Source organism: Elgaria multicarinata, chromosome 3, assembly GCF_023053635.1.
Source record: "Elgaria multicarinata webbii isolate HBS135686 ecotype San Diego chromosome 3, rElgMul1.1.pri, whole genome shotgun sequence".
NCBI lineage: Eukaryota > Metazoa > Chordata > Lepidosauria > Squamata > Anguidae > Elgaria > Elgaria multicarinata.
Window position 1 is genome coordinate 25,732,245 of NC_086173.1, and position 11,289 is coordinate 25,743,533.

Consider the following 11,289-nt stretch of genomic DNA (forward strand, 5'->3'; position numbering starts at 1 on the left):
ACTCTAGTATAGCTCCTGCAACTTTAACTGTTGTGATGAAGAGGAAATTTCACCAGGTTCCCCATATATACAAATGACACCTGCTGAAATTCCCTTTTCTGTGCAACTGTTAAAGATACAGGAGCCCTGTCCTCCTTTTCATATGGTCACCTTACACAACCCCCCACCCCAGCCAAAGCCAGGTTGTTGCAGAACCTGCAAGTTGGATTCATAGAAATCTGAACTCATTTGGATCCGTTGCAGATTTCTCTAACATCCTTAAGTCCAAAACGTCTGGAGAGTGCCTGGGAAGGCGGCCCTAACCACTCCTGAGACACTCACATCATGGCTCTCTCCTATGTGAACTGGCTCAGATGATTTACGATACCTTTTCTATAGCCTACTGCAAAGCCAAAATACGTACGCACCCACGCACGCACCCACACACCCACACACACGCGCACCCACCCACCCACCACACACCATTCTTACAGGACCATTCATAATTTTCTAAGGAATTTTCATAATTCTGGAGTAAGCATTTCTCCAAAATAAGGGGCATCCGGAAACCTTATACTACAAACCATCTACACTTTGTACCATGGGTGCGGTGGTGGTGGTGGAGGGCGCTCTTACTTTGACACAAAAGTTCAGGAATTCCCTCCTGAGGGTAGTACAGTCTGCACTCTCATTGCTAGCCTTTCCATGGCCAGTACAGAGAGTTTTCTTTCGGAGGCCATTTGAAGACAGTTTTCTTTTTCCATTACAGGCTTGTATGCTGTTATTTCTACTGCCACTTCTGTTTCGCAGCAGTTTGATTAATTTGGCTGTAAAGTGTGTTGGCACTAGATGGTGGGGTATAAATATTTTAATTAATACACAAATAATATATGTTTAGTGCACTGCAGAATCCCAAACACAAAGATTGATCCATCAGGAGCCTAACTGGGAGGGTGGCCGGGTGTCCTATTTTACAGAGGACAGTACTTTGTTTGAAGGGCTGTCCAGTTTAAAGATTTAAAAAAAAACTATCAAAAGGAAAGCAGGGACAAGCCTTGGGGTTGCCTAGCACCTGGACAGCAGACCAAGGGGAACATCAGTCAGGGAGAGGGGAGGAATCGTATTTCCTTAAAGTCACTCTTGATCCCTGCTGCGGTTCTCAACCTGTGGGTCGCGACCTCTTTGGGGGTCGAATGACCCTTTCACAGGGGTCGCTAAGACCATCGGAAAACACATATTTCCGATGGTCTTAGGAACCGAGACAAAATTTCATTTATTTGTAATTAGAAATAAATATTTCACAATATATAATTACATATTGTTTTTGTGATTAATCACTATGCTTTAATTATGTTCAATTTGTAACAATGAAAATACATCCTGCATATCAGATATTTACATTACAATTCATAACAGTAGCAAAATTACAGTTATGAAGTAGCAACGAAAATAATTTTATGGTTGGGGGTCACCACAACATGAGGAACTGTATTAAAGGGTCGCGGCATTAGGAAGGTTGAGAACCACTGCGCTATAAGGATGAGAAGACTCACACAGGAAAGAAAGGGGAAACAAGCTGCAACCCCCTGGCCCATTCAGAGTAGTGGGACAGCACCCTCTAGTGGGCATTTTATAGCAAAACTTCTCTGCACATGGCAGGAAATGGCGACCAATTTCGTTATAACTCAGAAGAGTCGCATTTTGTTTGGACTATTTTACTACGAGAAAAATGGCAGAAGCAGAGGGAAATCGGCGGGAGGCACACAGAAAGCGCACAACGTTGTGAGAGGGACCCACGAAAATCCGTGAGTGCCCAGTAACAAGCATGCTATAAAACGCTCGTCTGATGACACTCCAAGCAGCCACATGGGTCACAGTCTTCTCCATTAGGGTGAGATGTATTGTAGTTCTATCAAAATTATGGTAATTACTTCTAGATTTGCTTCTGTACATACTAATCAGCATATGCAAAAGTTATGCAATTGTGTGTAGTGATGGCCACCACTTTGGATGGTTTTAAAAGGGTGTTGGAAAAATTCCTGGAGGCAAAGGCTATCAATGGCTACTAGCCCTGATGGTTGTGTGCTATCTCCAGTATTCGAGGCAATAAGCCTGTGCGCACCAGTTGCTGGGGAACATGGGCAGGAGGGTGCTGTTGCACCATGTCCTGCTTGTTCATCCCTGGCTGATGGCTGACTGACCACTGTGTGAACAGAGTGCTGGACTAGATCGACCCTTGGTCTGATCCAGCAGGGCTCTTCTTATGTTCTTATGTGTCCTCTTTAGCTCCCTTTTTTCACAGTGCATTTCCTTTTCCTCCCCCCCCCCCTTTTGGCAATTGGTAGTTGGCCACCCTGCAAGGGATGCAATGAAGGAAGAGTGACTGATTTCACTAATTCCATCTGCTTGAAAAAAACAAAGACATCTGGAGGGCCACTCATTGTTCATTCCCGCCTTAGGATATAACCTACCTAGCACTGTCAGATGTGACCAGCATCAGTTCCATACTGGGACCACATGATCTTTCCCCCTGGTCAGTCTTTGTTGGCTAGTTTCCTTCCACCTGTTTTGAGACATCTTTCTGGAGGCTTCCTAAACAATGGTATCAGCTATTCAGAGAAGCTAAATCAATTTTGCAAGAGCTGAGACACTACAGACCCTGTTTGGAAAGGCTGTGTTACACTGAAGATGCAATCTTATGCACGTATAGGCAGAAAAAGTCCTACAACTCCCAGCGTTCCCCAGTCAGCTGGCTGAGGAATGCTAGGAGTTGTTGTAGGACTTTCTTTTCCTGTCTAAACATGCACAGGCTTGCACCTTGAGTCAGAGTTTCTTACCAGATCTTCAGTTTTGCTTACAAGCACATGAATATTTGCAGAAGTACCACTGCAAGTTAATGATGGGCAGACGTACAACTAACAATAACAGAAGAACGCCTTGTTGCATCAACATCTCTTCAAACTCAATCATCGCACTGTGAAATATCCTAGAGCTCTGGTCAGCAGCGAGTTTTGCTAGCAATTTACCTACTCTGTGAGGAACTAAGCCTTCCAAAGTATCATGACAGCCACACTAATAATCACTGTCCTTGCACCACCCTGCCTCTCTCCCTCCCCTCTGCACAGCCTAAATTAAATACATAGTCCTTACGGAGGCGTGGAGAGGGAAAGTCTTGAATAAGAGGAAGAAAAACTGCTTCTCACTCTCACCTTGCCTTCTGTGAGCTGTTTTTTATATTTCTGTTTTATTTATTTATTACATTTATATCCCACCCTTTTTCTTCCAAGGAACCCAAGGCGGCATACATAATCCTCCTCCTCTCCATTTTATCTTCACAACAACCCTGTGAGGTAGGTTGGGCTGAGAGTCTGTGACTGGCCCAAAGTCACCCAGTGGGCTTCCACGGCCAAGTGGGAACTAGAACCCGGATCTCCTGACTCCCAGTCCAACATCTTAGCCACTACACCACACTGGGTCTGAACTTCTGTAGTCGTTTACCTCCATATAGCAAACTGTGCATTGCTCACAAGCATAACCACAAATCCCTTTGTACTATAGAGCTTCTATGCAGGAAGGTTATATAGCACAAAACCGCAACGTATTCCGCTAGAGACAACATGCACCTGTATTATGCATGTTGTAATAAATTGTTTTGTACAACCTCACCTTTCTGGTATGAAACTTGGCACACATATTGACATATGCGATCATCCTACCGGCATGCAATTCGCTGCATGTACATATTTGGGATCAGCATACAGGGTGGTAGTTGCGCAATTTTCTATAGAACATCTGTAACACATGAAGCTGCTCTGAGCTACTGCAGAAAATGTGAAGGGGAGCGAGGGAAAACAAAGGGCTAGTAGCCGGGGGAGAGGACTAAGCAACACTTCTATGGAAGCCAGATTTGGCCTAGGAGACAATTGCCAACACCCATCCAAGAATGACAGCTGGTTATCTAATGCACCTTTTCCTAGTATCACCAACAGCATTTCAGAAATGAGATTTAGGACATGCTCTTAATCCTCAATTATCATAAAACATCCTTTTGCGAGCTTCACTCCTTCCACTACAGCACATCGGCAAAGGGTAAACGCCAGCCTTTTCCAGGTGTGTTGGACTACAACTCCCCATAATCCCAAGCTGGATTTTGGGAGTTGTAGTTAAATATATCTGGAGGACACCAGGTTAGGAAAGGCTGCTTCATTCCATACATTGTATTCATTTATTCTGCTTGGCCTTCTTTATTTAAAAGCCCCCAAAAGGGATTTTGGTAATATACTGGGACACACAGACATAAAACTGTTCTAAAACATATTATACAAGTATAAATACAAGATATACTGCAGCAGCAGCTACAGTATGAGCAATGGCAGCCTATGCACTGCACAGTGCCATAGTATCCATGTGCATGCATTTATGTGCATATGCGCTCTCCCCACTCAGGCCCACCTGGCGCCACCACGGTCATCTTTTTGGCGCCAGGTTAAGACTGCCCTCTACTCCCAAGCACTTAATGGCATGTGATGGGGCATTTATGCCAGTCATCTAACCAGGTTTAGTGTTGCAATGAAACTATTTTTAGCTGTCTAAATTATTTTAATTTTTGTATTTGTAAATTTTATGCTGTATTTTATGCTGCATTTTTATAATGTATTTTGTAATTTTATTAATTGAGGTAAATTGCCCAGAGAGCTTCAGCTATTGGTGGTAGAGAAATGAAATGACGTGACATGAAAATAATAATAATAATAATAATAATAATAATAATAATAATAATTGCTAGAAACAAGATGTGTCCATTCCCCACGGAGAGTTAACTTCTAAAGGCTCTGAACTCTGAAGGATAACTAGTCTAGTCTAAGGTGGCCACGTGTTTATTTTACAGAAGACAGTCATCTATTTGATGGTTTCCTCTATTTGAAGAGCTGACCAATCCAAGTCCAATTCAAAAATAAAGAACCAACAAACGGGAGAACAGGGAGGGGCCTTGCCCATCATCGACAGCAGAGCAGGCAACACAGGTCAGTCCCCACTGTGGTGGGATGTATTGCGTTTCTATTTAAATTATAGCAATTCCTTCTAAATTTGCATCTATACCAGCAAATTAGCCTATGAAATATTATGCAGATCTACACCCTCCCTCTTGAGTTCTCTTTTTGGCGATGCATAAGTGGTCACCTACAGCTCTAGGAAACCACACTAACAAAACATTAACAACACATCCCCAAAAGGGAAAAATAGGGACAGTGATTGACTGCGAGACCAGGGCCTAATGTATACCTGCCATTTATCCTGGGGTTATCACAGGGTCTTCCCTGCGGGTCCAAATGATGCACAGCTGACCCGGGGTGAACTGGGGACAAGCACTCAGTTCTCCTAGGATAGCGGGGACTGCTTTTTCCCTGGTTTTTCCTGCCATCTTGGGACCATCCCAAGCTCCGCGGGCAGTGCGGCTCTCCCTCCCGGGGTCTTCCCTCTTCCCCACAAATAGCGAGACTCAGAAAATGGGCATGGAGCTGTGCAGGAGGCCCCGTGGGCCTCAGGGGTGAGGGGGAGAGCATTTTCGCCATCTTTTGGATGGCGCTTTGCGTCTTGCAACACTGAATTTGTTTTTGTATTTTTGTTTTTTTAAAAAAAACCAATCATCCCTTCGCATAGGATCGCACCCAAACGTCATCTCTCTTTTCTTTAAAAAAAATGTTGCTCTGGAACAACCCTCTTTACTTCTGAGATAACTCGCTGGCGTGTGGCCCTTGAGGGACCATTCCGGAAGTGGAAAACTCCATGATCATCCCTCCCCACTCGCCAAGGGGCTGCAGGTGTAGATGAGTCCCAGGAAAGAGGGAACATCGCTTGCAAAAAGGACTATTTGGAGCATATGGTACTAACAGCTGATGCAGGAAGTTCCTCTCTGGATCTGGCCATTGTTCCCTAATTGTGTAGATTAGTTTTTTCAATCCTAAAGATTTGCCAGGCTGCTATGCAACCACAGCATCATAGCAATATTGATGTAACATCATACCTGCCCATAGGCAGAACTATTGTGAGTGTGGGTGCTTGTAAGTTATTGCAAGATAGCCAAACTCTAAATACAAGGGTTTGTATTTAATTCCATTAAAATAATTTCATTAAAGTTGACACTTCTTTTAATTTCATCGAAGTATTTAATTTTAAAATGTTTTGTATTAAATTTTGTATTAAATTGTTGGTTTCATTCAATTTGAACTTCAAAGGGTGTAATCCTATGTATGTTTGGGCAGGGAAAAGTCCTGTTTGCTGGGGAATGCTGGGAACTGTAAGACTTTTTACTGTCTAAACATGCGATTGTACCCTTAATTGGTTCAAAAATAATAATACCGGCAGGCCTATTCAGTGAAATTTTAGAATGTTTTAAGGATGTTTTAAAGATGTTTTAATCATGTGTGGTATGTTTTTAATCACTTTTTATCATGTATTTTATATCATGTTTTTATACTGTTTGTTTTATACTTTGAATGGTTTTAGTTTTTGTGAACCGCCCAGGGAGCTTCAGCTATTGGGTGGTATAGAAATGCAATAAATAAAATAATAATAATAATAAAAAGTGCTTATTAGTCACCCTAATGCCTTTGCATTTATTGGGCTAAACACTGGGAGAAAGGGACAGATTTTCTTCAGCTGGGTAGCAAACTGCTTGCATACTTTTCTTAAGGTTCCAGACTTCGGGCATGATCCAGCTGAAGTTTAGCATGCTTGAATCCTATTGATGTCAACAGCAGAGAGTTATATACATGCTTAACTTTGTCCCATTGAAATCCATGGGTGCTTAGCTGCAGCTGAAACATAACCTTTACCACCACACACACACTTTTCTTTTTTTGCTTATAAATAGAGGCAATTCTTTAAAAAATAGAACCTGAAGTTTAGGGAAGGCACACTTGATTAGTGAAACAAAGCTTCACAGATTCAAGTTTCTCCACTAACCCAGTTCACTTGTGAGGCTGAAGCAAGAAACACCTGTGGCGCCACAGGAAAGGTTGCCAACTGAACAGGAAAAAGCAGCCTGGCTTGTTCTTGTGGCTTTTAACGTCAGTTTGGTCTGCAGAAGTTAGCCGGTGACACTTTTTACAGCGTGTACCTGCTAACAGCAGTATGAGCTGTTAAAGGCAGAAGAGCAGAGGGTAGTAAAAGAAATAAATACATGGCAACCTTACCAATAGGCCATTCAGATGTGCCTATTGCCTTCTCCCACCACAAAATTTGATGTAGAAATGGCTTTTCTCATCAGCTTGTGTCCACAAACAAATTGCCTTTCAGGGCAAAGCTCCTACATCTGGATGCTCCACCGTGATTAGCAACAGGCTTTTAAAGTCAGTTTGGCTCTTTTACATTGCCACTCCCTTCCATCAAGGCTTGCAAGAGGCTGCTTTGTGGCATGCAAATTTGAAAGTTGATCAATTAACAACGCCGGCCCATTGACAGCTTGGGGCCCATTGACAGCTTGGGGAAACGTTCACTCAAAGACAAACAACCTTAATGAAGCAGTTCAAGAGGAAATGCCAGGCTGTTCCTCGAACCCTTTGCCAGCCCCCTGCCACGTACCTCGAACGATGCTCAGGGAAGTCTTGATGTTGCTCTTCAGCTGCGGGTCACCCACCAGCTCCACCAGCCGGAAAAGTTTGTTGAGCTGCACTTTGACTCCCTCGTACCTCTGTGCCTCAGCCCTGATGGCTGCAGATGCCAACTGCCTTTGCACATTCATGATGCAGAAAACCCCTTGGCAGGACTGGCTCACGTTCTCAGCCCATGGTGCGGCCTCCTGACCTTCTTTCGCCAGGCAGCTTAGGCGGGCCTCACGCAAAGCTGGAGTGCCCACCTCAGTCTCAGGAGCCCGACCCGTTTCTTCCTCTCTCTCTCTCTTGCTCGCTCTTCGTCGGTTGCACTTCCTGAGCAGAGCGTCACATTTCAAAGCCACTGCTTTCGATCTCCCCATCCCTATCTGATTCTGACACTACGCAAGGGCGTAGCTTTTGCAAAAAGTCAGCCCAGCTTCTTCTCGAGCCAGAGCGGTGAAACGTCCTCCTGGAACTCAGGCATACCTGGGTGCTCCCAAAGCAGGCGGGACAGGATTTGCAGGTGTTTGGAACTCTGGCTTTCCAGAAGGTATAATTATTGCATTGCCTTTTTGGCAACTATGCCGGGTAAACATAGAACCATGTGGGGGCCAACAGGCAAACAGTCATCGTCATCGTCCCTACATGTAGGCACACCCAGCCAACTTCACTGATGACTTCATAAGCATACCTCTATCCTCAAGGCAAGCAGTAAGGAGAAACCACACCGGGTGATGGGAGGATTCGAGTCCACAGCAGATCTTGCATAGGGTAGCCGCTTTTGAATCGCCAAAAAAGAAGACAAGGATTTGCACAAAATGTACATGTGTTTATTTATAATGTATCAACGCTAATTTATAAACTTCTTATATTTTAAGTAGAAAGACAGTCCATCTCACCATAGTATGGAAGACTGTGAGCAGGTGACCTGTGTGCCTGCCTGTTAATCACAAAATCATAGAATAGTAGAGTTGAAAGGGGCCTAAAAGGCCATCAAGTCCAACCCCCTGCTCAATGCAGGAATTCACCTTAAAGCATCCACCTTAAGTCTGCTATTCAGTGTTGATGGGCAATAGTCCTTATGGTGAATTATCTTTAAACTGGAATTGAGCAGGACACCCCTTCAAATAAAGGACACCTGGAAACAAAGAACTGTCCTCTGTAAAAGACAAACCCTGGCTCCCCTGGCTCTTGAACTGGTTAGCTCAGGAATCTCAGGTAGAGAATTAGCCTATACACCACCATCCAGCCCTAGTCAAAGGGGAGAACTGCACCTCCTTACAGCAATAGGCTAGATGATACTCCTGAGCCCCTATACAAGCTTCAGGGTCAGGTCTGTCTAGGAGTCTCAGCAACCAGGGGCCGATCTACACCAAGCAGGATATAACACTTTTAAAACGGTATGAAAATGGTATATGTAATGTGTCCTGAGCCTGAACAGTTGTCATAACCCTTATAAACTGTTATAAGCCTTGGTCGCCCTGTGGGATGACCTCTGTCGGGAGAGAGACAGGGGGAGTGCGACCCTGTTGGTTCTCCTGGACCTCTCAGCGGCCTTCGATACCATCGGCCATGGTATCCTTCTGGATAGGTTGTCTGAGCTGGGAGTTGGAGGTACTGCGTTGCAGTGGTTCCGCTCCTACTTGGATGGCCGATTCCAGAAGGTGGTGCTGGGGGATTATTGCTCTGTGCCGTGGCTCCTAAGCCATGGGGTTCCGCAGGGCTCTGTTTTATCCCCTATGCTGTTTAACATATACATGAAGCCGCTGGGGGAGGTTATCCGGAGATGTGGACTGAGGTGTCATCAATATGCGGATGACACCCAGCTCTACCTTTCCTTTTCATCAAACCCAGGTGAGGCAGTGGCTGTTCTGAACCAGTGCCTGGGCACGGTAATGGACTGGATGAGGGCTAACAAACTGAGACTCAATCCAGACAAGACGGAGGTACTGTTAGTGGGTGGTTCATTTGTCCGGCGAGGTGATGTTTGCCCTGTCCTGGACGGGGTTGCACTCTCTCTAAAGGATCGGGTCCGTAGTTTGGGGGTGCTCTTCGATCCAGAACTGTCACTTGAGGCAAAGGTGAACTCAGTGGCAAAGAGCACCTTTTATCAGCTTAGGCTGATATACCAACTGCGCCCTTATCTGGACAGTGATAGCCTAGCTACAGTTATCCATGCTCTGATAACCTCTCGTTTGGATTACTGCAATGCGTTATACGTGGGGCTGCCTTTGAAAACGGTCCGGAAGCTTCAGCTGGTACAAAACAGGGCAGCCCGTTTACTAACAGGGACTGGCTGGCGAGATCACATTACGCCAGTCCTTTTACAACTTCATTGGCTGCCAGTCCAGGTCCGGGCCCGATTCAAAGTGCTGGTATTGACATTTAAAGCCCTAAACGGTTTGGGGCCAGGTTATTTGAAGGAACGCCTCCTCCCATATGTACCTACCCGGACCTTAAGATCATCTACAGGGGCCCTTCTCCGTGAGCCCCTGCCAAAGGAAGTGAGGCAGGTGGCTACTAGGAGGAGGGCTTTCTCCGCTGTGGCACCCCGGTTGTGGAATGAGCTCCCCAGAGAGGTCCGCCTGGCGCCTACACTGTACTCCTTTCGTCGCCAGCTGAAGACCTTTTTATTCACTCAGTATTTTAACACTTAATTTTAACTTAAATTTAAATTATACTGTTTTAACTCTGTATTTTAACCTTATATCAATTTTGCTGCGTGGTTTTATCCTGGTTGTGCTTTTTATATTGTATTTTGTATTTGTGTTTTTAACTTGTTGGTTGTTTTATGATGATTTTAATTTTTGTGAACCGCCCAGAGAGCTTCGGCTATTGGGCGGTATAAAAATGTAATAAATAAATAAATAAATAAATAAATAAATAAGCAACAGTGTAGAATCTGCCCAGGACACCTGTTTTGTCTAGTTACAGGCTGTCTTCTCTGACAGGAGCAATTGCTGGCCAGTGTGGTTTCATCACCTTCTTGGCTGATTTTTCTCTGCCCCCCATCACTACAGCAGTAGGACAAGTTGTAGCCAGAGGCCGTGTATGAGCCCAGATGCCACAACTGGATTCATACATTGTCCCTGTGCACATGGTACAGTTGTGTGTGCTGAACACATTTAGAGAGAGGGGACTGCCACATGCACTCATTTCACACACCCTCCTGTACCCCACATTTTTGGTATCACTTGTGAATAAGCCTGCATGTGTACAACACCAACATTTGCAAAGGCTCGAATTATGTGGTTGGGAACCCTGGCCGGGGGTAGGGGGGTGGGGGAGAGACAGACTAGAGCTGAGTGGAAATTTCCCAGAAAACATTTTTCTAAGAATTTTCTATTTTGCTCCTCCACAAATTAGAGGGCAATTTTGCGGAATGTTTGGTGAATATTTTCCATTGTTTTAGCATGCAGTGAGCTGTATGCAGCTGGGGCATGCTGGGAGTTGTAGGCCTTTTTCTGTCTAAACATGCATAGGTTCGTGCCTTTAGGTAGGTGGTACTAAGGAAGGAAGGAAGGAAGGAAGGAAGGAAGGAAGGAAGAAAGAAAGAAAGAAAGAAAGAAAGAAAGAAAGAAAGAAGCCATGCTGCTACCCCCAAGAAACTATGGGATATTTTTTCCTCCCTCTGGAGAAAACTTGGCAATATCATATCTCTAGTTTCTCTGCTTGCAAATAAGGTGGTCAGTTGTGGGGAGGCCATTTTTGCTCA

The 11,289-nt window shown here is 44.6% G+C and overlaps 1 protein-coding gene across 2 annotated transcripts in view; it reads right to left on the minus strand.

Annotated features, from left to right (window-relative positions):
• The window catches only part of AGAP2 (ArfGAP with GTPase domain, ankyrin repeat and PH domain 2), a 135,812-nt gene extending 127,967 nt beyond the window's left edge, over positions 1-7,845 (minus strand). Inside the window, exon 1 of one of the 2 annotated variants that reach the window (XM_063119676.1) lies at positions 7,564-7,845. In XM_063119676.1, the coding sequence (XP_062975746.1) occupies positions 7,564-7,723 (160 nt within the window). In that variant the 5' untranslated portion in view covers positions 7,724-7,845. The remainder of the gene's footprint in view (positions 1-7,563) is intronic. The other variant, XM_063119677.1, reaches the window with a different exon arrangement.
• Positions 7,846-11,289: the final 3,444 nt, after the last annotated feature.